At 35.1% G+C, this 26,465-nt stretch overlaps 3 protein-coding genes and 1 pseudogene across 5 annotated transcripts; 3 read left to right on the top strand and 1 right to left on the bottom strand.

The window, feature by feature from the left end:
• Positions 1-718: 718 nt before the first annotated feature.
• LOC120190484 (protein ROOT HAIR DEFECTIVE 3-like) lies at positions 719-8,997 on the top strand. 3 transcript variants are annotated; one of them, XM_039193557.1, is made up of 23 exons: positions 719-854; positions 1,530-1,673; positions 2,092-2,158; positions 2,237-2,339; positions 3,110-3,180; positions 3,290-3,353; positions 3,428-3,493; positions 3,644-3,691; positions 3,786-3,848; positions 3,965-4,021; positions 4,213-4,371; positions 4,463-4,531; positions 4,653-4,744; positions 5,495-5,573; positions 5,657-5,822; positions 6,121-6,245; positions 6,569-6,831; positions 6,918-7,014; positions 7,101-7,265; positions 7,577-7,681; positions 8,045-8,139; positions 8,218-8,314; positions 8,756-8,997. In XM_039193557.1, exons 1-23 carry the CDS (start codon positions 851-853, stop codon positions 8,984-8,986), a joined length of 2,430 nt encoding a protein of 809 aa, XP_039049488.1. In that variant the 5' UTR covers positions 719-850; the 3' UTR covers positions 8,987-8,997. The 3 variants fall into 3 exon arrangements, with proteins under 3 accessions (XP_039049488.1, XP_039049487.1, XP_039049489.1); XM_039193556.1 differs by having other exon boundaries at positions 1,524-1,673; XM_039193558.1 differs by lacking the exon at positions 1,530-1,673.
• Positions 8,998-10,618: 1,621 nt separating this feature from the next.
• Positions 10,619-13,717, top strand: LOC120190262 (annotated as a pseudogene).
• A 921-nt stretch (positions 13,718-14,638) lies between these two features.
• Positions 14,639-18,738, bottom strand: LOC120190261 (probable serine/threonine-protein kinase PBL7). The gene is made up of 8 exons (XM_039193362.1): positions 18,445-18,738; positions 17,548-17,640; positions 17,104-17,232; positions 16,756-16,996; positions 16,508-16,686; positions 15,893-16,285; positions 15,541-15,784; positions 14,639-15,382 (listed from the first exon to the last, which is right to left on the bottom strand). Exons 2-8 carry the CDS (start codon positions 17,609-17,611, stop codon positions 14,704-14,706), a joined length of 1,929 nt encoding a protein of 642 aa, XP_039049293.1. The 5' UTR covers positions 17,612-17,640; positions 18,445-18,738; the 3' UTR covers positions 14,639-14,703.
• A 5,089-nt stretch (positions 18,739-23,827) lies between these two features.
• LOC120190477 (NDR1/HIN1-like protein 13) lies at positions 23,828-24,985 on the top strand. The gene is made up of 2 exons (XM_039193551.1): positions 23,828-23,888; positions 23,919-24,985. Exon 2 carries the CDS (start codon positions 23,923-23,925, stop codon positions 24,697-24,699), a length of 777 nt encoding a protein of 258 aa, XP_039049482.1. The 5' UTR covers positions 23,828-23,888; positions 23,919-23,922; the 3' UTR covers positions 24,700-24,985.
• The last annotated feature ends 1,480 nt before the right edge of the window (positions 24,986-26,465 follow it).

Below are 26,465 nucleotides of genomic sequence, written 5' to 3'. Positions count from 1 at the left end.
TATTCTTATTTAAAATATTATTTCAATCCGCGTTTTTATATATTATATAAATAAATAGATTATAGATATATGTAAAAATGACTTGATTGTTATAATTAAAAATATTTGTCTTATAAATTATTCATTTGTTGATTTATATAAATTTTTAGCAGTAAATTAAAATATTTTTTTACTAATATCTATTTAGTAATACAATTAATTATAAAAAGATATTCTTATTTAAAATATTATTTCAATCCGCGTTTTTATATATTATATAAATAAATAGATTATAGATATATGTAAAAATGACTTGATTGTTATAATTAAAAATATTTGTCTTATAAATTATTCATTTGTTGATTTAGAAGTGCTAATAGTAACAAGAATTTAATGATTTTTTTATATTGTCACTTTATTTTATATTTTATATTTTTCTACTTATTTAAAGTATAAAAAATACGTCAAGTAACTTTCAATATATTATTATTGTATTAAATTCATCTATTGTTTTCATATTTTTTAAAAAAAAAATCTACTCAAAGCAATGTCAATATTCAACCTACATTTGAAGGGTAATTCAAAGAGGTCAAAATTTCCAAAAGGACAGCAATCAAACATTTTGGTAATTATTGACTTAGCATATTAAGTATGATTTAATTGTTTATTGATATATTTAGCTATTAATCTTAAATAGATATGTAAAGATAGAAGAGTTCTTGAAGTTACATAGAAAACTAAGTGAAGAGCTTCAAAACGCCCCTTTGAGATCGATCAAATCTCACTTTGTTTCTCTCGCCCTCTCTGTCAATCTTTCATCGGAAATCGATCTCATCATTTTCTGAGCTCTTTCAGTTTCAAAGAAGATTCAATGGGTAAACCCTCTGATCCTTTCATCTTATTCTATTTCCCCTTTTATTTTATATATTTTGCTTTACCTTCCTCACTATTTATAGCTTATTCAACGACCCGTTTCTTCCTTTCATTATTCAATTAATTTTGCGTTTTTTAAAAATTACTCTAATGTAACGGGAAAGGAGAGCGTTTGAGCATACAGAGCCGCCTTAATGGTTTTTTCTTCTTATTTTTATTATTTAAAGGGAGATGCGATCTTTTGGGCGTGTAATTTCACGTTTCAATACTGATTTTTATGTTTCGAAAGTTCAGTTTAGTAGTTTAAATCTGAAATTTATTGTGATGCTTGGATCGAGACCAGGGATGAGTTTCATGCTGATTGCATGTTTGGTTGCTGAGAAAGCTTAGTAAAATGAAAACAAAGATCTGGATTTTGAATTATCAGCTGTTAACGCTATGTAGTACCCCAGAATTCTGTATGAAAATTGATAAACACGCTTTGTTTTAATTGAGGTATACTTATTTTTCTTTCCTTGATCAATTGATATGGTGATTTTAATTTGAAAATAATAAGTAAAAATGAATAAGGCAGTATTTTTTTGCCAATAATGAATAGGACAGTTTAGTTCTGTGTATTATGGAAGTTTTCTTCACTTACCTAGACATGTTATGAACATTTCATTTCTCAGCTACAGGCGATGAAAGTTGTTCAATTCAACTTATTGATGGAGATGGTTCATTCAATGATACTGGAATCGAACATTTTATCAAGGAAGTAAAACTTCATGAGTGTGGGCTGTCATACGCTGTGGTTTCCATCATGGGACCGCAAAGTAGTGGTATGCCTTGATATTTTCAATACTTCGGGCTTTATACTTATGCCTTCCCTGTTCCTCAGGTGTTTATTTCTAGTTCACATTAGCATGTTTCATTTATTTACTTTGCATTATGTTCAATGATATTGTAATAGAAATATGTGGGATACAAATAAGAGTATGATAAGCTCGAAGTCTGGCCATGTCAGTTTTCAAAAATGGCATATTTTTCATATCTCATTTTCACATTAACTTGTTACTACAAGATATTGTTGATTTACTGTTGTAGTTAGTGTTATATCCATCTTTCCTTATCGTTATTTTGATTCTGATCCATGCCATGAATGATTTCAATTTTTAGTTGTTTTATCATTTTATGGTAGCTATGCAAGTGCTGCTTAGGTCATTAAAAGTTTCACTTTATTTTCCTTGATCTTGACAGGTAAAAGCACACTGTTAAATCATTTGTTTTACACAAATTTCAGGGAAATGGATGCATTCAAGGGAAGGTAACTTATTATTCTGTAATAGCAAATTGCATTTGTTTCAATTGGTTCAAACAACTAATGGACTGACTGTCTTGTCAGGTCTCAAACCACTAAAGGTATTTGGATGGCAAAATGTGCTGGTCTAGAGCCTTGCACTCTAGTCATGGATTTGGAGGGGACTGATGGAAGAGAACGTGGGGAGGTGCTGTTGCTAGCTTGCGTTTTATCTCTAACATATTTTGTTAAAAATTGAAACTACATTGACTACTTTTGCTTGTAGCTTAAAGATCTTTTCCCCTGATTTTTCAAAGCATAGGGATTCTGGATATTCCTCCTTCCCTGCTTCCATCATCTTTTTGATTTATTAATCCAGTAGGTATTTTCTCTAGGGTTGGCTTTGATGGCAATTATCAACGTTATCCAAAAATTAGAAGTTTCCAATGGCTTTGTAATGCTAATGAATTGTTATTTATAGGAAATAGTTCTAATATTGAATGAATTTCAGTTTTACCTGATGGTAAAATTAAATTAGAAGTCCGTCACCAGTTTTCTAATGTCAACGTTTTAATTCTGAATTTCTATTCTCTCTCTCAGAAAAAGTTCTATTATAGGTGATATTTGGTCCTTAGCATTATTTTCTGACACATGGATTAGTTGATTATATTTGAAATTGGTGAATCAATTTGATCATGATGAAAGAATAAAATTTGATAATTTAATTTGGATTTTTTATTAGAAAAGACTTGGTGATTTTAGATAGAGATCTTGCTGCTCTAATAACATGAAAGAGTGATGGACCTAGTCAAGCAAATCTATAGTGAAATTTAGATGATAAATGTTGAACATGGAGTGGATGGTCTATTTGTGATTTTGTTTGTTGTTTTGATCTGATCTTCCTTTGCTTTATGAAAAAAGGGGAGGATTAGGGTTTCTTTTTGCATCATCTTTTTATTTATTTTTGCATTATTCCAGGATGACACAGCATTTGAGAAACAAAGTGCACTTTTTGCGCTGGCAGTTTCAGATATAGTACTTATAAACATGTAAGGCATGGCACCCACATGGTGCTTGGTGTAGTTTTTTTATTTTCATTTAAGTTAATTTATTTCTTTACTATATGCAAATTGATATTCTAGAGCAACTTTCTTTTAGGTGGTGTCATGACATTGGTCGTGAGCAAGCTGCAAACAAGCCTCTTTTGAAGACTGTATTCCAGGTATTCACCATCTCATTTCCCTTTCTAAGCAATGCCCTGAATTTTGAGTGGTTCTTATCTTTATTTGGTTGCAGATGATGATGCGATTGTTTAGTCCCCGCAAAACGACTTTGATGTTTGTTATCCGTGATAAAACAAGGGTGAGCATTTTGTGCTCGGAGAGCTAGTTTTTTGTTCACCTTTTTCCTTAATATTTTTTAGCCGCTAAGCTTTATATTGTTACCATATTTCACTAAGGATCTTCTACTTTCAATTGAGCCTGTGGTTACTTGTCTTTTTCTTGTTTATAGACACCATTGGAAAATTTAGAACCTGTTCTGAGAGAAGATATTCAGAAGGTACAGACACCATGGTGTCTATGCTTCCTTGCTTTTTTATTTATTTATTAATTCAAGTAATATTTTCTTCTGATATGTTTATCCTTAAATGCAGATATGGGACTCTGTTCCTAAACCGCAGGCACATAAAGAAACTCCATTAAGTGAATTTTTCAATGTATGATTTTGGGTTGTGAGTTAACGCAACATAAATTTGAATGTCTAACATCTCTGTGTACCTTTTCTTTTGAGTATTGCTTCTGACAATTTAATGCTATTGCTGATAATTACCAGGTTGAGGTGGTTGCACTTTCTAGTTATGAAGAAAAGGAGGAGCAATTTAAAGAGCAGGTACTGTTTTAGGTCATCGCAATAGGACAGTATGTATAGCATGCAAACATACTTTCACACTGCTCGGAAGATTTTTAACTGGAAAGAAAGAAGTTGAATATCTACATTTTGTGACATCACCATATTTTTTGTCTGTTGACTCCTGTTCATGCAAATTTGCAGTTTGTCTGAATCTATTATTATTTTTTAAGGTTTCTAATTTGAGACAACGATTCTTCCACTCTATTGCACCGGGGGGGATCGCTGGAGATCGGAGGGGTGTAGTACCTGCTTCAGGGTTCTCTTTTAGTGCACAACAGATCTGGAAAGTCATTAAGGAGAATAAAGACCTTGACCTTCCAGCCCATAAGGCAACCTTTTGGACATCATTATGGCTATAACTTGAATGTAATCCATAAATCTTGTTGATTTTTCTGTTGTCTGTGTTTCATTTTGCTGTAGGTCATGGTGGCTACGGTCCGCTGCGAAGAAATTGCCAATGAGAAGTTTGCTGCTTTTACTGCAAATGAGGTAAATGGAATATTCTTTATATTCTTAAATATGTCCATGCACACACAAATATGCACATTTTTTTCTGGGCTGCTGGTTATTGCTCTAGAAACTGGAACCAACTTATTACATCCCATGACAGAATTGGTGTCTGTTAGAGGAAGCTGTACAGTCTGGTCCAGTTGCTGGATTTGGGAAGAAGCTGAATTCAATTCTATACGAGTCTCTATCAGAGTAAGAATATTTTAATGAGATTAGAATACAAGTTTTGTAGTGTCTTAGTTATAAAAAGGCTGCTACCTACATAGCTGAGCTCACTTGTTCAAAGATCAGTTGAGCATTGAAGAAATTATATAACTGATTAATTCTGTCAAAGTGACTGCAGAATTCTGATGGTAAAGGATCTGTAGGAATGTTGTGATTACTAATTGGCAACCCGATGGCTTGTGGGTCATGATGGTGATCTATGAATATTGAATCATATACATACTGCATTCCCTTGCATACTTCCCATGTCTAACACAGACACCTCTGACACTGAGGGGATTCTTAGCCTTTTTTTCTGGAGTGAGGGGGATTCTTAACCTTTGAATTTGAGTTATTTGAATATAAATGGGCTTTAAAGGTTCAAAGTTTTTACACTCAAAACCAATATTAAAATATTTAAAAGCTACCTTTATATTATTTATATGAAAAAAATTACTCCACTGTGGTGTATAGCCGTACTCTTGTCCTAATATTTCAGAAATTACAGTGTCACCTTGTATGTCTCATGTTGCACCAGAACTGCATGTTCATGCTTCCTAGATGGTGAATTGGTGATAATGATATATTGCTCGAGTGAATAGATCTTCCTTGAGATTTACCTGGTCCAAATAAGAGTCATATCTAATGATGAATTCAAGTTAATTGTTTTTTCTGTACTTATTTTACATAGTTTACTACCATTTATCAGTGACATCGAGTTCATTGTTCTAATTTTAGGTATGATGCAGAGGCCACGTATTTTGATGAAGGCGTCCGATCTGCAAAGCAAAAGCAGCTTGAAGAAAAGCTGCTACAAGTAATAGCAGTAGCTGTATTTGTGTCCAATTTTTCTTGTTATTTGATTTTTCTGAACTTATTTGCTTTCAACTTCTGATGTAGCTTGTCCAACCAGCCCACCAATCCATGCTAGGGCATTTGAGGTCTGGAACTCTTGAAAAATTTAAGGAAGCATTTGAGAAAGCTTTGAATGGAGGGGAGAGGTTTTCTTTGGCTGCTTGCAACTGCACTGAATCTTATATTTCTTTGTTTGATGAAGGATGTGCAGGTATTGTTGAATTTCATGAACCATTCTCTTATCTATAAGCTGGCATAGAAATAAAAGCTACAAAACAGTGATTCAACAGCTATGAAATGGGAAAAAGAATCATTAAAAAAGTTTGTTGGATAATAAATTATTCATAAAAGCAAATTTGAGTTTTTAAACCATTACAATGAATCGACATTTTTGTGATGAGCTTTCATATATTGATTGCATATAGTATGTTTGGTAATATAATTGTCAATGGTGGTACTTTTTGCTCGACAAGGTAGACTGAATACATGTCGAGTTTTTACACTTGCAGATGCTGTTGTTGAGCTAGCAAATTGGGATTGCTCTAAAGTCAGGGATAAGTTACGTCGTGATGTTGATGCACATGTTGCATCAGTCCGAGCTGCCAAACTTTCGGTGCTGACTTCATCATATGAGGTATGGTAACTTATCTCTTTGTCTCTTCTAACCATCTACTCATTTCAAGTTATTGTTCTGGTGATTGACAACAAGTCAGTCTCCAGATTACTCGCTGTTTAGCAATCCTAACCGATGAAAGAATATTATGAAAAGTTACGATGGTGTAACCTAACAAAATTTTAAAGTTTGTGTATCATTTTCAAGTTATAGATTTCTGTGTTGTATATAGTCGAGGACTTCCATAAACTTTCAAAGAATGTGTCATGGTGACACCCACAGCACGTTTATGACAAGTTAAATCACCATGTGGAATCTTACAGATCATTATGCTACATTTGCAGGCGAAGCTGAATGAGGCAATTGCAGGACCCGTTGAAGCACTTTTAGATGGAGCGAATAATGATACATGGCCCTCAATAAAGAAACTTCTCCAGCGTGAAACTGAATCAGCTGTTTCTGGACTCTCCAGTGCTCTTTCTGGTTTTGACATAGATGCAGAAACTAAGGAGAAGATGCTGTCGAGTATACAGGATTATGCAAGAGGTGTGGTTGAAGCAAAAGCAAGAGAAGAAGCTGGAAGGGTATTGATTCGTATGAAGGACAGGTAATAAATATTTCAATGCTTGAGTTGATCGGTTTGATTTGCTAGATAATATACATTATCAATACTGACTCTGAATCTGTACACAGGTTTTCAACATTGTTTAATCACGATTCTGATTCAATGCCACGGGTTTGGACTGGGAAGGAAGATATTCGAGCCATCACTAGAACAGCTCGCTCTGCAGTATGTTTATGTATTATCATTTATTGGATTTTCATAATTATTGTACGATCTATTCTCTTCTAAGCTTGTTTATTATCCGTTGCCAGTCCTTAAAGTTGCTATCTGTTATGGCTGCAATCCGGTTGGATGATAATGTTGATGATATCGAGAATACACTAACTTCTGCCTTGGTGGATACAAAAAATAATGCTGCTGTTACTGACAGGAGCATTACCACGTTTGATCCGTTGGCCTCAAGCACGTGGGAGCAGGTGAAGTCCTGTTCTTGCTGATGTTCTTTATGAGATTTAGTTGAACTATAGAAACTGGATGACCCTCGCATACTCTTTGTTGACATTTGTATGCTCACATGGACTAAAAAATAAAAAGTCATAGTTTGTTTTTGTCTGACAAACGATTTACCATAAAATACCAAATTTGTGTGGCATCACCTAAATGTATAATGCTGAAGCAACAGGGTCTTGATGCATTTTTCTCTTTTGCTGTTATCTTCATCAGTTGAACACCGTCTTTTCCTCCCCATGCCATGCATGATTTATTCTTATGTCTGATTTTGGTGTAGGTTCCACCTGCCAAGACATTGATCACACCTGTTCAGTGCAAATCTTTGTGGCGGCAATTCAGGGCTGAGACAGAGTACAGTGTCACTCAGGCCATATCTGCTCAGGCATGAACTTTTAAATTCTAGTTATTGTGAAGATTTCATTTTCTCTCCTGCCCATCCAATATTGATATGAATTGTTTGCATCAAATTCCAATTCTGGCTATGTGGTAGTCATGAATGTCTTAAGGGGAGCTAGAAAAATAAGTCTATTGGCGTTTTCAATTCATATTACAAGGCTTTAGTTAATGATCATTTATTGCTGCTTGCACCACTGAAATTCTGTTGTATTCCTTTGATTTTGCTCATGTACTGCCAATTTGTAGCATATACATTATTGCTGTCAAGTTTTATTTACCGGAGCTCAGAATAAATATTTTGGCTTAGTTAGACATGTTACCTGAGTTTACTGATTCCTTCTGCTTTCAGGAAGCCAGCAAGCGTAACAACAACTGGATGCCACCTCCATGGGCAATTGTTGCCTTAGTCGTATTGGGATTTAATGAATTCATGACTCTTCTAAGGTGTGGCTTTGAATTAATGTTGATTGGTATTCAATGATATTTGTTGCTTGTGCTTACCTATAGATATCCTCATTGCAGAAATCCTTTGTATCTGGGTGTCATCTTTGTGGGTTACCTTGTCATGAAGGCTCTATGGGTGCAGCTTGACATTTCGGGTGAATTCCGCCGTGGTGTTGTAAGTTTCAAACTAAAGCATTTAATTTAAAAGTGATTAAAAACCTTTTGGGTGTGTAGACTTGAAATTCAAAAGCGGATTTATGAAGAAGTTTTGCTTTGCGCTAAATATAGCTACCAGTCAGAGCTTTGTGCTATTTTTTTATTTTAAATATTCCATTGTTCTCCATATTTGCAGCTCATTTTTTGAAATAATTTGTTATTAAAGTTTGTTTCTCTAGCTGTTTGGATTGAATATCCGAGGCAGTTTTCTGTATCTTACATGACATTCTGTAGTTTTCCGAGCAAATGTGGTTATTTAGTAGAACTTCTTTCACTTCATGATATCATTAACACCTATTAAACGTCCTTTTCCCTTCAAATTACTTCATTGCGATTAATATGTTTCCTCTTTTTTCCTTTTGGCTGAAGATCTAATTTATGGCTATGTATGCTTGCACAGCTTCCTGGGCTTCTTTCAATATCTACCAAGTTCCTCCCCACCGTCATGAACCTTCTCAGAAAGTTAGCGGAGCAGGGGCAAAGTCCGGCAACTAACTATCCCCAGACAAACCCGGGTGCAGAGTCTAAGAGTTTCCAAAGTGGGAGCAGCAGCATGGCATCGAGTGCTTCATCTGGAATAACTGCACCAAGAAATGATATCGAATACTCCAGCTCCTCAAAAGAAGAATGAGCAACTGATCACAGAATTTGGTTCTTTGTGCTTTGAAGATGTACCTGTCGTGTGCTCGCTTTCGTGGTTGGGTGTTTGACACGTACGTTATTTATAGGGCATGAAATCTCTCTCTTCCAAGAATGCGACTGTTAACACTTCTTGAGAAGGCATTTGTTTACGCAAGTGCCGTTATACAAAGGGGGCTTGGCTTTCTTGAAATTGAGCCCCCATTAAATAGCTCCCCCCTTCGGCCTAGTTTTCTTTTTAATATATAATTAGATTTATTGTATGTTGGGTAAGTTATAAAGCCTTATAATATTGTTGCATAGATGATGGGTTTTCGTTATGCTTGGCTTTACTCGCTTTTGTTGTTAATGCGTGCAATTTTAATGGTTCAAATGCGTGTTTTTACCCATTTATTAGAATACTATATAACATAACTATGGTTTTGTTAATTTGCTATGCATGATCCAACTCTGTAAAAAAAAAGAGTAGCAAATGCTGTTGCAAAGTGGCAGCCAAACCTAGAAATTAGCAGATATTGCCTGTGCCTAGTCCACCAATGGGTAAGTACTGTAAACTAAACTAATATTGTATCTATATTTGGGTAATTCCTTGGCTTCCGGTGTGAATCGAAAATTTTAAATCAACCCAAGACATTTTGTCATTATATTAATTATCAAAGTTAATTTATATTATTATAAGATTATTTGTCTTTTTAGTTAATTTATATTATTATAAGATTATTTTTAGTTATTTTATGTTATTTTTAGTTAATATTAAAACTGTAACTAAAAAATGCGAAGAAAATGCCTAATTTATGCTATTTTATTTGTGATACAATAATTTAAGACCAATATTTTGTATTTATAGTTAAATTGTTTGATTATTACAATTAACAACTGGTCTGTAATTGTGTTATCCTAGTAATTAAATAGCATTGACGTCTCTTTATTCAGAATTTAAATCTTGTTTATTCTCTTAATTATAAAAAAATAATAAATCATATACTAAAATTAACGAATATGATTAAGTTGCATGAAAAGTTAGATACAAAGTGTATATGGATAGTTGTACAATGTGAGTGTCAATCTTACATTAGTAGTATTCAAAGGAAACCTATAAACTTAATTATTAAATGCTTTTACGTTGAAAGTTCAATATTTGTTTAGCTTGGTTAATAAACTAGTTCATATATTAAATAATAGGTTTTCGATTTTATCAAACCAGCTTGAATTATTATACAGTAAGTAATTTTATTTAAGTTTCCTTATCCATTTGCTAATAGATTGTTAAAATGAAATATTACAAACCTCACGCAATATATAATTTTTTTATTTTTGAATAAGATAAAATGGCAGTCCCTTGTTCCCATATGTAATGGGATAAGGGGAGGTAAGATAGTAGGCTGCCCCCAATTGAGAGCAGCTTCCGTAGAAGACCTCCGAATTATAAAATGCACTCCGTAAGACTCGATCCCACGACCTCAAGGTTAAGAACTTTGTTCTTCCAACTAAATTTTTACACTGTCCTCTTCCTTTTCTTCCTCCATCATCTACTAGAAATAAAGAACTTAAGGTTACGAGAAAATAATTAGAATATTAATCATAAATATTGCATTAGTTAATTTTTTAAAAAACGAATAAGTATATGATGAGCTGGCTACATCAAAAGGTTTGAATGATGAATATGAAATTAGAGTTTAAATCCAACGGCCAATCAAGGATCTCCTGCTCCGAACCGCGGCGTTCATTTCACCATTAATGACTTGCACCACTCCTTGTTTCAGCGTTTTTAAAAACAGTTGAGAGCTGCATTCCTTGTTGCAGTACAGCAATACCCTTTAATATTTTCTTCTTTTAATCTCATTATAATCTGCGCTGTAATTTTTTGCTTAGCTACCATATATATCTCGTTGTTTTAATATTCATCATCGATCAGCTCTCCTCCACTCTTAAAGCTAAGCTGTATATATATAGTGAGAGTTCAACACACAAAACAAGGCCAACCATTGAGAGCCGCAAAGTGACATTTGTTTGTTTATCAGGAAGAAAATTTAGCAGTTCCTTAGATTTTTTGCTCTGAGTTTGATAAATCTGCTGTTTAGCCTTTCATGGCAGTAAAGCTTTTTTTCTGTTTGATTCTTTGGCTCAACACTCTCTCTCCTCTTCAAGGTTTTCTTTATTTCTCTCTCATTTGCATCTGTTCTTTCTCTTCTCTTTTTCGAATACAATTGGGTTTGATTGATAAATATATATTGCAGGTTGCAGTGATAATCATGAATTCAGATACCCATTCATCTAAAGGTCAAGTTCATTTTGGGCATCATCTTCGTCGTCGTTCTCATCATCAAACACGGATGAAGTATCGTATGATTACATAATCGTCGGAGGTGGCGCGGCAGGGTGTCCCTTGGCTGCCACACTGTCACAGAACTTCAGCGTGTTGCTGTTGGGGAGAGGAGGAGTTCCTTTCTCAAACGCCAATGTCTCCTCCCTCCGCAACTTCCACATTGCGTTGGTCGACACTTCGCCGTCGTCGGCTTCGCAACCCTTCGTTTCCACCGATGTTGTGATCAATGCAAGGGCTAGGATTTTGGGCGGTGGCACTTGCATCAATGCTGGCTTTTACACCAGAGCAAACTCAGAGTAAGTTTCTCCAATTTTTAATGATTGTATCATCCATTTTATTAGGAAATTAAATGTTTTCGTCTAAAGTATAGTGAATTGTATTTTTCCCCCTAAAATAATTATATAAATACAATCTTTTAAAGGTATATATAAATAACCTACTATTCGGTTGATAATAAATAAGTTACGATGGTCCGGTGGCCTAAATTTGATTTAATGAGAGGACGATTAGGTTCATGAAATATCCTAAAATGCAAAATAATAACATTATTAGGGAGTGCCCTACAGGTTTGACTACCTTATTATTCTGTAGTCAACCCACAAGATTTTATGTTACGAGCGAATTTATAAAATTTTAAAAGTACGAAAATATATCATAAATAAAAAATATAAGAAAAAGTATAAGTCATATTCTCTCGAATCATTCCTGGTTACCCAACTAGAGATTAAGCATTGATGTGTGAACTTTGTTGGGTTAATATTGCAGTTTTATTCGGAGAGGGGGTGGGATGAAAGGCTAGTGAATGATTCGTACTCATGGGTGGAGAAGCAAATCGTTCACCGGCCTAAATTAGCACAATGGCAGGGTGCCTTCATTGACAGTCTTTTGGATGTTGGGGTCTCACCTTTTAATGGATTCACCTACGATCACATCTACGGTACTAAAGTTGGAGGTACCCTTGTCGACCACTTCGGCCGTCTCCATAGTGCAGCTGAACTGCTTGTTTCTGAAAACCCCAAAATGATCACTGTCTTGGTTTATGCCACCGTCTAAAAAGTCTTGTTTGATCAAACTGGGAAGACACGAAGGGCAATGGGAGTGGTTTTCAATGATGAAAATGGGGACCAGCATCGGGCATTTCTCGCGAACAATCGGAGTGAAGTGATTTTACCATGTGGTGTAATTGGAACTCCTCAATTGCTAATGCTTAGTGGTATTGGACCAAGGGCTGAACTCTAGATGATGAGCATTTCAATGATTTTGAACAATGAGTTTGTTGGCAAGGGCATGTCTGATAATCTGATGAACTCGGTTTTCTTCCCCAGTAATCAACAGGTGGAACAGTTCCGTATTCAAACCGTAGGCATTACCAAGATGGGAGTTTACATTTGAATCGAGCAGCGGATTTGGACAGTCCCAGGATAGCATTCATTGCCATCATGGAATAATGTCTGCAGAGGTGATCTGAAACTATTGATTAATTCACTATGAAACAATTAAAGTAGGCTTTCTTGCAATGTTGAGTCATAGATTTCATGAATTATGAGTTGGTTTTATCAGAATGCAGGGTTTAATCCTGATCGTTTCTGTCTTTTGTTGTACATAACCAGATCGGCCAACTCTCTACGATTCCTCCAAAGCAAAGAACACCCGAAGCAATCCAAGCTTTCATCAAAAGAAAGAGAGACCTACCACACGAAGCATTCAAGGGAGGTTTCATTTTGGAAAAGATTGCTAGGCCCATTTCCATAGGCCACCTCAACTTGGTCAACACTAACATCGATGATAACCCATCAGTTACCTTCAACTATTTCCGTCACCCACGTGATCTGCAGCGATGCATCGATGGGATCCGCATGGCTGCAAAAGTTATACAATCAAAATATTTCAGACTTCACAAAGTGTGACAAAGCAACTGTAGAGAAGCTTCTTAACATGCGTGTTGAGGCCAACATTAACCTTATACCGAAGAATATTAATGACACCAAATCCCTATAGCAGTTCTGCAAAGACACTGTGATCACAATTTGGCATTACCACGGAGGGTGCCATGTCAGAAAAGTGGTGAACTCTAACTTCAAAGTTCTTGGCACCAACAGACTCCGAATTGTTGTCAATGGCTCCACATTTAGTGAATCAGTGAATCCCCTGGAACTAATCCTCAGGGCACTGTCTTGATGATGGGCAGGTAAGCTTTGAATACACATATGATTGGTTATACCAGCAACAACCATTTTGACAAAAGCTGGTAAACAATCATGATTTTAAGCTCACCTAACCTGGTTTGATTCAATTTTTGCAGGTATATGGGAGTCAATATTTTGAGAAGACTAGGAAAAGCTGGCTCATGTGTATGACTTGAGACCAACTGGTGGCATTTGAAAGATCAGTGTTTGTTTGTAGTAGTGCATAAATGCACGTAGAGATTAGCTTGCCACGGGAAAGTTAACATTTCCATTGCTGTTAATTTATATCATGAACTCATCTTGACTGCGACCCTAATGCCTGGTACCATGGTTGATGTTTTCCGCACTATATAATCAAAGATTTATTTTTCCAAGCGTTGTATCTTATCGTTCTTCTTACATTCTTGAAGCATGATAAAATGATCAGGAAACAACAATAATTAAGAAATGATACTAGTAGTTGAGGATATTAAAGGACTCCTTTAGTTGCAGAAGCTTTTTGCTGTGCCTAAACCAAGCAAACGAAATAAAGTGATCTAGTAACTTGGTATAAAAAGTTAGGTAAGCTCGTGCTGCATTTAAGTGCATGTTCATGTATCAGCTGAAGAGGAATCAATCCAGCTTCCTATTGGTGAATGTGGATGTTAGGTCACAGATAAATGGGTTACGAACAATTCAGGTGAAGTTCACACGTGTTTTCAGCATTACATTTCATAGCACTCAAATCATATCTTTTGATAGCAAAGCTCAAATGATTTTCCAACCTCCACATTTATTGAGGCTTTTGGGCGCAGAAAGTTCTTTTAAATTGTACATATATTAGCAATGTGGGACTTTAACTGCTAACATGAATCATAGGTTGTCAAATTCTCTAACAACATTGTTCTTCTGTACATGACAAGAACTGTAGCTATAGACAACAACTGTTTCAAACAATCATGTCAGTGTTTCATCAAGAATGCCACAATGCATTAATCAATAAACTCATGCCATGAGCTTCTGAATTGATGTCTGATTTGATTCCTCTTATGAATTGTATTCCTAGCATTTTTGAAAACCATAACTCATGTGGTGCTGCATGTAACAGAATAAAGTATAAGTCTGCATTCAGTATATTTCCAGGTTCCTGTTAAAAAAAAAACCAACTCTAATTGTAACTTCAATGAAAAGGGTTTTAACAAAATTCTAACGAGAGCCTCACCAAAATTTGACTGAAAATCCATGCTCACTTCGACTGCCTCTCGATAAACTTCTTATTCTCTGCAAGAAATGCCTTCTCCTTCCTGTTCGGAGAGGGGCCGAACACGAGTGCCTCCTAAACGATCCAGGCTCCTGCACCTCAAGCCCTGGTGGGATGCTCAGAAAATCTGATGCACAAAGTGCTATATTGCTCTCACGGCTATAATCATAGCCAGGTATTGGGTGATAGGTCTCTGAAGTTTCCCCAAGCTCACTTGGAAGTCTACTAAGCTTACTATCTACAGTGGTAGGAAAGTCCTCCTGGATGTCAGCTTTTGATTCTACCTCCATTTTCTCATCAAATTCGTTACATACAAGTTTTAATGCTTGAACAACCTCACCCATGAACGGACGATGAGATACTTCTGGCTGCACGCACATTGATGCAATCGCTGCAACCTTAGTAATGCTATCTACTGAGATATCAGATTTTATGACTGGATCAATGATGGTTTCTAAACCTTCCTTGTCTGTTAGGAGTGGACGAGCCCATGCAACGAGATTTTCTTCACCTGGGGGCTGCAATAAGTCCACAGGTTTCCTCCCTGTTAAGAGCTCAAGTAGGACCACCCCATAACTATAAACATCACTTTTGACAAGAAGGTGACCTGTCATTGCATACTCTGGAGCCAAGTAACTGATAAAGGGAGAAATCAGTAAAAAATATTCTGTATGTAAAAAAGGAAAGAATCAAAGAACAAAAAAGTACCAACATGACTACATTCTAAGCAAATTAGACAGCTGATCATAAATTGAAAAGGATTGACTCAGGAATGATAGTAGAGAAGTTCATACCCAAATGTTCCCATTACATGTGTCGAGATGTATTTGTTCCCTTCATCCATTGCGGTTCTAGCCAATCCAAAATCCGAAACTTTAGGTGTAAAATCATGTTCCAGCAAGATGTTGCTGGATTTGAAGTCTCGATGTATAACCCTGGGACTAGAGTCTTCATGTAAATAAGCTAAGCCTCGAGCAGCACCAAGTGCAATCTTCATTCGGGCACCCCAGTCAAGTGGATTGGTTTCCTTCTCAGCTCCTGGGAGAACATAGATAGAGAATTAAGACAATCTGTAATCTATAACAGTCTAATTACTCACAAATGGAAAACAAGAAAGGGGATTTCACTTATACTGAAGACATTCACCGTGTAAATGGGATTCAAGACTTCCGTTCGGAACAAGTTCGTAGACGAGACAACAAATATTTTCTTCGGCGCAAATACCAATCAATTTAATCAGATTTCTATGATGCAGGCGGCTAAGCATCTCTACTTCTGCCAAGAATTCTTGTCCCCCATGTTGATCTTTCCTCTTCAGAACTTTAACAGCCACTGCAGCTCCCTCATCCAAACTACCTCTATAGACAATGCCAAAACCTCCTTCACCAATCACCCGAGAAGCATCGAAGCTATTTGTTGCTCTTTCTATATCATTCAAGGTGAAGTTCTTTGCCAATCCAGTACATGTCATCACACTGGAACTAATAGATATTGATGCAGCACTGGACTTGCTTCCTTGCGTAACAGCCCTAGCTGACCCTGTCAGATACGAATTTCATGATTTTTCACAAAATGGGGTCTGAGCAAGCCCAAACAATGCTTTGGAAATTTGACTACTGATGAAAGGTTAATAGAATAACAGCAAACAGGAAATTTAAGTTGAACAAGGAAGAAGAAATCTGGAAACAAGCTTGTATATTTGAAAGCCAAATCATGTTCTATGAGAACTGCCGTTTATGAATTTAGTCACAGAGGAAGTACCTGATGGTTTGGGTGGAGAAACTGTTGTAGTTTTCCGTATATTTTCTGGTTCTTTGATGCAAGCTCCGTATTTCCAAACAATAAGCCAAATGATCCCCAAGCATACAACAAAGGCTGAAAAAGATGACAGAATAATCACAGCTATCATGCTTCGTGCAAGGCCTTCTCTCCTCTTGGAACTGTACATTCACAAGTTTTTTATGTATGAATATATATAATATCAATTAGTTTTAATACCGAATAATAACTAATAAGGGCTACCAAGGGAGAGAATTAGACCTTGCTGCCTGTAAGCAGGTTGATGAATTGAATAGGAGGGTCGAGGAGCCAAGTTTCTAAAATGTTTCTTTGCATGATGATGCTTATAAAACCAGATTGAACGTAAGGATGCAGGACCGTGCATCCGATTCTTTCCATGGTATCCAAAAGATGGTGCAGTAGGTGCAACCGAAATTCTTGAAGGCTTCAAGGCATGGTGTGGATGGATGGCTACAAATCAAAGAGAAGAACCTTCATTGATGGTTTTAAGTAGGAAAGTCAATTGTATGATGGTTTCCTTCTCGAAAGATGAAAGATATTCTAGATTATCCAGTCACCTTTAGTTGGAGAGTGATACATTGAAGACGAAGAATGATGGAACACTTTGCTAGAAGGGGAAGCAGCCAAGTTTCCATTTCTAGTCCTGCCAAAGCCGGGAGGAGTTCGTGTCAGAGAGGGCACTGGATCTGTAGCATCATTTTGAAACAGATCCAACCAACATTAATCATTATCGACTATCAAATTATGAGACACTATCAGCAATAACTGTGATGCTATGGAAACACAATTAACTGGAAAGTTTCATTGTCTGTGTCGCTAATGTTTCTTATGAGATCATTAGATGGCACCATGGTCTTTGTATAATATGTGCTTTTTCATATAAATGGGGGATTACAAGGTCGAAGGAACAAAACTTGTATGGAATTTAAGATCCAAGAATAAATCAAACACTTAGTTATGTGCAATCTTAGTCTATCAAAATCCTATTTTCTGACATTCACCTGGATGTGTTGATGGTGGTAGACCTAGCCCGATAGGATGAATGGCTGGTGTTTCTGCAGGCATTCCTATTGGTGGCGGCCATGAACCTCTTACTGCATCAAAAATATCCAGTGGAACCAACAAAAAAGAGAGCCGGATTAAGTAATACATCCATAAGCAAATGCTTGAAGTTAGTAATGTCAATGATGAACTTCACGATGACAATAGTTATATCATGACTGCTCAAACTGCTTCAGTAGTTTATTGCCCTGTTATTGGTGGCGGCCATGAACTCATGATATAATGAGACCCTAAATACCAAACTCAATTGTGGCGGTCATGATTGCTGTCAAGTTTATGAATGATAAACAGTTCGGTTTTCCCAAACATTTCCTTCAAAGATCATGATGGAGTTAATGAACCGCCGCCATGTAGATCAAAGCAATCTATTAGTTTCTGGGTGACAAGTCACCCATCATCATCAATCTCCACGAGCCATGGAATATTCGGACAATTTACCAATGATATAAAACCGTTAGCTTATGATTTTAAGAAATGACCAAGAAGTTTCCCCTTTAACCCATAGATCGCCAGGAAATACTACTTTAGGAATCATGAATGAGAAAAAAACAACATCAAATTCACTCATTTAGGCTTTCTTGGTGATCATGAAATGCAGATTCTGGCTGTTACGTAAGTTCTCCACCGAGCCAATCTCTCAACAAAGCTGAAATGCATGTCATCCTAGTTTTATACCACCGAAACAAGTTTAAATAACCCAGATCTTTAAAATGGATTTTGAGTTCAAGTTTCATGAAAACCTCAATAAAAAATGGCAAACAAATGCATGGATCAAAGATAAACCGCGATTAAAAAATACCAGCTTAGAAGAAAACAGAGATAGACGTCGTCGTTACCTGATGATCCATCAACTGATATATCACAGAGAGTAATACATATAGTGATCAGCAGGAGACTTAATTGAAATTGAAACCCAATTTTTCTTTAAACTTCCAAAAAAGAAAAAGAAAAACTGGAACTCAATCTCCCAGATGTTTCATTTCTCTCAGGCCTCAGCCAACCATCAAAGGAAAAAAAAGATAACAGAAACAAAGCAGTGAAAACTGAAACTACTCCCTGAAGCAAAACATGGGTATATAAGCAAATTATACTACTTTGTTTAAGAGTACAAAAGAAGACCCCACCAACGGTACAACACCAAAGTAAATATCCCAGGGACCAAAAGAACCCCCAGGTAACCAAAAATAAGAAGATTTGACATAAATCTATAATGGAAGAGCAGCTTTTTCCATTACTGACTAAAGGTAACTATGATTATCCCCACACATACACACACCAAAAAGAAGAATAAAAGATCAAGGTTTTACTGGGACTGATCAAAGCAAAAGAAGAAAAAGAGTAGAACGGTGAAGTTAAAGGAGCTTGGTCTAAGACACTTTTCAGTGATAGAGGGAGAATTGTTGGGGTATATTTAGCTGAACTGTGTAACATTCACTGCTTGGACTATTGCAACTTAGAGTAGAAACTTCAGAAGTTATATTATTCATATCCCAGGTATCAAAATATTCCAAAATATCATCTGTTGTTTGTTGGATTAGTAGACTATAGCATTTTGACATTTGTGACTTGGGGTTTAGACTGATTTCCAATGATTCAACCATTTATCTTTAAAGTACTCAAAGCGGTAGTGAGATTGACAAGTATTTCAATAGATTGAGGGAAGATCAACCCCACAGCGGACAATTTAGGCAGAATTAGGTAGTTATTTTGGAAGGCAATGTTGGACACCATCTCCACCGTTGTTTTTACCTAAGAAAAATAAATTCAGTCCTCAATAATGGCAAACTCGAGCAAGAACCAAAGTGCTTCAATGCGTCCGTGAATTGGCTATTATTTAATATAAGCCAACTCAATGGCTCTGCTTGTCATTTTATTGTTAAAATCTACTCTTTGATGGAATTAATTTAGGAATGCAATTGGCAAAAAACTTTTTTAAAAAATATACTCTTTTATTAAATATAAGAATATTAATATTATACAATAACTTTTTTTAAAAAAATATTTGATGGATAGGTTGATAGTTTTCTGATTATTTTATATTCTAAAAGTAAACCTGGAAATGAAAATTAGGGGATTTTATATAATTGAGAAAAGGAGTTTTCGTTATTTATGGTGAGTTGGTTGTTGAATAATGATCCTTAGATAGGGATGTAAAATTGTCTGCTTTCAATAAACTTCGGAAGAGGAATCCTACTCAATTCCGCATGCTAATAACATTAACAACCCATATTCAATAAAGATATTAAAATCTTTCGTTATTTTCTAATGACACTGACACCCAAGATTTTAATTTTATCTTATCCTCATAAAAGATCAGGGGTGGGCCGAATGGAACATCTGAACTTTGATGAGTGCAAAGCATGGGCCAAAATAGATGAGGTCGGCCTATTAATCTCAGGTATTGGCCCATTCTTCCTTCTGAATGCCTACTGCAGAGACTTCACCTTGCTCAGACCAAAAAGTAATTAATTAAACATTGTATTAGCCTATACTTGTATTTTACAACTTTTACAATTTTATTTTAAAATTTAATTTCTTTTGACTAACTATCTACGTTAAATTCTCTCTCTCTCTCTCTATATATATATTACAGAAAACCCCATTTTTTATTTTACATATATATAATTCTCTCGCTCAATCTAATTGTATTATATAAAACTTGAAATGTACTTACATTGCATTCAAAGCATGGTTTTCAGAACCGGACCAGTTAGTGAATCGGTCATGTTACCGGTTCATTGGTTCAACCGGTCGAATCGGTCCGACCGGTCGGAAGAACCGGACGATGTCATAATTATTTAAAAATTAAATAAAAATACCAAAAATATTTAATAAAAAATAATTTTTTATATCACAAGTCATATTCAAAACAAGTCATAACATATATAAGTTAAAAAACCATAAAATCAAGTGAAACAAAATGATTCAAATTAACTACAACATAATATTTAAGGTAAAATATATTAAATAATAAATATAATTATATAACTATAATTAAAAAATAAATTTGAGGTTAAAAAAATCATAACAAAATGATATTGTTTGGTTTAATTTTTTTTAAAAATAATCTCACATGGCTAAGAAACATAGAAGAGCATCCCAAAAGTCTAAAGAGAAAATATAAGAACAAAACAATCTCACATTGCTAAGAAACATAGAAACGCATCACAACTAACTTCTATAAATAATAGAGGTAATTTGGCATTCAAAATCATGGAGCCTTTTGGTGAGCATTGAGTGAACTATTCATTCACTTCAATCAAGCTCGAATTTTAGGCTTCAATCGAGCTTCTAATTTTTTTTTGAGTTCAAGCCTTTTTGAGTTCAAGTTTCAATATTACATTTCGAGTTTGAGTTGAACTTGATAATTTTTAGCTTGTGAGTTTGAGTTGAGTTGAGCTTACTTTTAAAGTTTTCAAGTTCAAGTCGAGCTCAGCAATACTTGAGTTCGACTTGGCTCGTTTAACAAACGACGTTGTTTGGTTTAATTTTTTTTTTTAAAAAAAACAAAAATCCTGGTTTTTTTCGGTTTTCAGTCAGTCCGATTCGAACGGTTCAACGATTCTGACAGGTTCACTAATAGCGGTTCAACCGATTTAGATTGAACCGGACTAAACAACGGTTCCCGATTGAACCGACCGATCCGATCCGATTTTCAAAACAGAGATTCAAAGGGAGAAGGGGGATGTTGTAACACGGTTATTACACTAGTGTACATTATAATATTACAAAGGATGGATGAAGAATTTATTTGCTGGTTTATTATATTTATTCAAAAAGTTTGAGTTGAATTGAAATAAAAATAAATAAATGATTCAGATATCTTAAAACTTGTTATAAAGATCATAAGTATGATATGGCAGTTGTGCTGCAGCTATATGAGGTCTTTGTTTTTCATGTTTGAGAGTGAGCATGTGGCCTCCGTGGTAAATGAATTGTTCTTATTTCCAGAGGATACGGATTTGAGCACCATAAATGTCAAGGGTGTGAATTGAGCATTCAATGTCTAGAGATTAAGAGTTTATCTTTAAACATATATTGTCTTGTATTTACTCCACATTGATAAAGAGAGAGAGAGAGAGAGCATGTAAGAGCACATTTTTTCATTTGAGGGATGTGTACTTGCGATTTTTTTTACTTGGTATTTATTTTCTCTGTAGTAAAGGATATGATCATTAACGGTTGTATAACAATAAGACCGTAATTGTTCTTTTAATGTAATTCTATAGAATGTATTTAAATCCTTTGTTGTACGTAAGATTTTTTTGTTGATAAATTATTTTTTAAATAAGAGATTGTAAATATAAATTAAGTTTAAATTAATAATTCTAATGGTAATAACATCTCTAGAAAGGATTGAAATAAAAAAATATATGCTTTAAGAATTATATATATATATATATAGACTCTCTTTTTTTTCTTTTACATTACAAATTGAAGGAAGGAATTAATATCCAAGGTTGAACTTTAGATCTTATCTTCATATTTTGATTATGTGTGTAAATTCTTAGGTCGACCTAAAATAAAGATTAGGTAACACGGGAACGTCTGTAATGCTTTCCCAAAATAAATTTGCAATAATTGAGCATTGACTTTCATTAACACGGTTTTAACTCACTTCACAAATGTATCTTTAATTTCCTTTCAAACAACACGCTATTAATTTATTTCTTTATTAGGTGTCATCTTTGGTGTCTTGGCATTGCTTAATCACCCTCTCTCTCTCTTTGCAATTTCTAACATTGTTTTGAAAATCGGACTAGATCGATCAGTTCAACCGGGAATCGTTGCCTGGTCCGGTCCATTATACCCCGGTTGAACCGATTCTAGTAAATCGCAAGGAACCGTTCGAACCGGTTTTGAACCGGTCGAATCGGACCGGATCATGAATCGGTTCAACCTAAATTTTTTTATTTAATTCTTTAAATAATTATGATGTCGTCCGGTTCTTACAACCGGTCTGACCGATTCGACCGGTTAAACCAGTGAATCGATAGCATGACCGGTTCGCTGACCGATCTGGTTCTGAAAACCATGATTTCTAACTTTACGCATGTCACGTAGATTTATTTCAGAATATACTTTTCCTGTCTCTTTCGATAATATGATACTTCTCGGTATAAATTTGTTTCAAATTTAGTTAGTAAGATTATGCTTTATTCAAATATATTAAATAAAAAACCTTTTTAAGTATATTCAATTATTGATCGATTAATTTAGATCAAATATTGTATAGATATAAAAATAATTAGTAAAATTAATTCTTTATATCAGTGTGAGAAACCTCAAGTGAAAACTCATATAACGCTAGTTAATTTCTTAACAAATTTGAGTTTTTATTTGGACAACCTTACAAAATAAATTTATGAAAAATTTGAAAATGTCGACTATAAGATAATCTCTCTTGCTCGATCTTAGGGCTCGGTCAAAAAACATTGACACGTGTTGAATATTATATCCTCTATTCATTTAAAACCCTCGATTTGTAACGAAAGGAAAACTTCTTTTACCGAATATTATTTATCTTTTTTGAAATGTTATTAAATTATCTTTTTTGATTTTTTTAAAAAGTATTATTTAAAACCACTAAAATAATTAAAAATGAAATTTATTTACAGTTAAAAAGCTAAATGAGATATTATTTATTAAATTTAATATATTATCTCATTCTTAACCATAATTAAGGACACAATATTATTAAGAATACAATATCTAAAATGATATTTTTGCCCTTACCATCAAATTATAGCTGTCTTAGTGGGGGGTCATTTTCATATTTTAGAAGGCTAATCACACAACATTCTTCTGAATTATTATATAAGTTCGATAATGATTATGACGAGGTCTCTGCTCCTATAATTTGGAATTCTTATTCCAGCTGATCAAAAATAAATAAAACACTAATAATATTAAATCAAACTCAAAATTAAGAGTTTATGGCTAACAGATCTCTAACTCAACTCATGATTGTAAAGTCGCACAAAAACTTAGCTACTACTACGTGTTAATACACGCTACCTAAACAAGCGCGTCGGTATAACGTTTTATTGGGTTTTAGTTGCGGCATAGCTGTCACTCCCAACTTACCCTTATCGTAATGTATCCCGACCGAACACATTTTCCTCTGGTTAGCTTAAGTCCAAAACAATCAACTTTCTCTCCCAAAAAACACGCGCTGACACGCACGCACTTTCTTAGGAGCAAAAGGGCAGAACAGTAAACTATTGTCACTTTGAAGTTTAAATAGCAGAAGAAATCAACAACTTTTTCAGTTCTCTCCTTTCTTTACTACACCAGGCCACCACCGGTCCACCATGGCAGACAAGGTTTACCCTTCATCGAAACAAGCCACAAATGGCACCGCACCCGCCGCCGCCACTGCAACGAATCCTTCGTTTCCCGCCACTAAAGCACAACTCTACGGAGCCTCCCGCCCTCCCTACAGTCCACAACCAAATCGCCATCGCTACCGCCGCTCCTGCTGTTGTTCTTGCTGCATCTGGACCACCACAGCTATCCTCGTCCTCGTCCTCCTAGCCGCCATAGTTGGTGCTATCTTATACGTCCTTTACCGCCCTCACCGTCCCACTTTCACAGTTTCCTCCCTCAAAGTCTCAACCCTTAATATAACCTCAGCTTCCCACCTGATCACCAACATCAACCTCAACGTTGAAGCCAAAAACCCTAACAAGAAACTCGTATACATTTACGATCCCACCGCCATATCTATTACCACAAACGACGACATCGATATTGGGGATGGATCTTTCGGTTCTTTCGTGCAAGGGACTAAAAACACTACCCTTTTGAAAGCTGCCATAACTAGTAGCAAGCAAGCGCTCGATGACACGTCGGCTGGCAATTTAAATACCGCTTTGAAGAACAAGAACGGGATGCCATTGAAGATAAAGCTCGATACTAAAGTGAAAGCAAAGATGGGAGCATTGAAGACACCAAAGCTTCGGATTAGGGTAACCTGTGAAGGGATTAAAGTCACTGTTCCGAAGGGGAAAACAGAAACCACGGCTTCAGCTTCTAATGCGAAGTGTAAGGTTGATCTGAAGCTCAAGATCTGGAAATGGACTTTCTGATCGATGTGAATTTGAGAAACACAAGGAATGGACAAGAACAGGTTTGATGTTTATTTTATTTTCTGTCTGCTTTTTACCTTTTATTAAGCTTTGAGTTATTTTTTTTTGGGATGATACTGTTTTGTGCAAATTAGATGATTGTATAGGATATAGAAAATTGTAACATATACACTCTCTTCTTCTTTTTTAATATTTTTTTGGCTTTTCCATTTCGTTACTAGTCCTTGTTCATTAGTGTACAATTTCTCTTTCCAATAGTGTAAATAAAGCCTATCTTTTTACACAATAATTTTGTGCATACTTTATTACAATTGACACATGAAATCAATATAACGATAATATATTAATATTTCATTTTATTAAGACCGATGAACATAAAAAATCAAACAAATACTCATATGGTAGTGGGATTCGTCATCTCATTCTAGACCACCACTCTCGATGTAAATTTAAAATTTTATATTAGAAATTTAAGGCATGTAAAAAAAAAACTAAAACTATAAAATTACATTATCAATAAAAAGTATAAATAATATATTTAAACTATAAAGAAATTTAAATTTTTTGAAGATACGACCGCATTTAACTTCTTTATAGGGATAAAATCGAATCGTCAGGAAAAATCGAAAACCGAATTAAACGGGTCGGGTTCGGGATGATAAACGGAGATGGGAAAAAACGAATTTTTTAAACGGGGACAGTTTGGTAATCCCGTCCCGATTATCCGAATACCCGGTCATAAATATAAAAATATTATTATATATATAATCTTAATAAATTTAATTTAAATTAAAAAATATATAAAGGGTTATTTAAACGGTAACGGGATCCCCGCAGTGAAAAATAACCATCTAAGGTAAACGGGTAATTTTCACTGCGGTTATCCCCGTAGTGAAAATTACCCGTTTAAATAATCGTTTATGTTAAACGAGACTGTTTTCCCCGCGGTTTTCCTCGATTACCCGATGAAGATCCCCGTTTAAATTCTCGCGATTTTTTAAGTGGGAACAGGTACGAATTTTTTAAACGAAAACGAGACCGCTACTCAAAATATTCATCGAACGATGGAAAACCATCGCCGTGGAAAGTGGCGTCAAACCCCTTTCAAAACCTTTTGATCATGGGGATGGGCAACACCATGGGATGCTTGATAAGGGCCTTACCAAATAGGGATGACAACGGGCGGGTCGAGTGCGGATATCCCCTCCCTCATCTCCATATCACCTAATATTTTTTAATCCATCATCCGCCCACCACCCATGATGGGTACAAATTTTCAAATTCACACCCGTTCACGCGGGTACATTCTCAAATTCATCCCCACACCCACTATCCACTAGCGACGTATCCGTCTAGACCCGCCTGACAGCAAACTTAAGTTATACATAAGCCACAAATATAAAAAAAATATGTCCATTAAGAAACATAATAAAATAATCCAAGGATTATCTAAGTTAAGTGTTAATATAGATCTTAAAATACGTAAAACGCCATAATAAAAGACATAATTAAAGTCTAGAAACATAAATGACAAACACATAATATTTTTGTTCTTTGACACAATATTCTAAAATTTCAGGCAATATTTGTGACATATAATATTCCAGTATTACAATCATCATTCTCTATTTCCTCCAACTGAAAGCGCTCCAATTTAAATTCACTACCACCTACATATATAATAGAAAATAAAACTAATATAAGTTAGTAACTAAACTTTAATAAGATAATTAAGCACAATTTGACAATAATATAAACTAAATAAT

This window comes from Hibiscus syriacus, unplaced genomic scaffold (genome assembly GCF_006381635.1).
Source record: "Hibiscus syriacus cultivar Baekdansim isolate YM2019G1 unplaced genomic scaffold, ASM638163v2 tig00116962_pilon, whole genome shotgun sequence".
Lineage (NCBI taxonomy): Eukaryota > Viridiplantae > Streptophyta > Magnoliopsida > Malvales > Malvaceae > Hibiscus > Hibiscus syriacus.
This window is presented reverse-complemented; position numbering and strand designations above follow the sequence as displayed.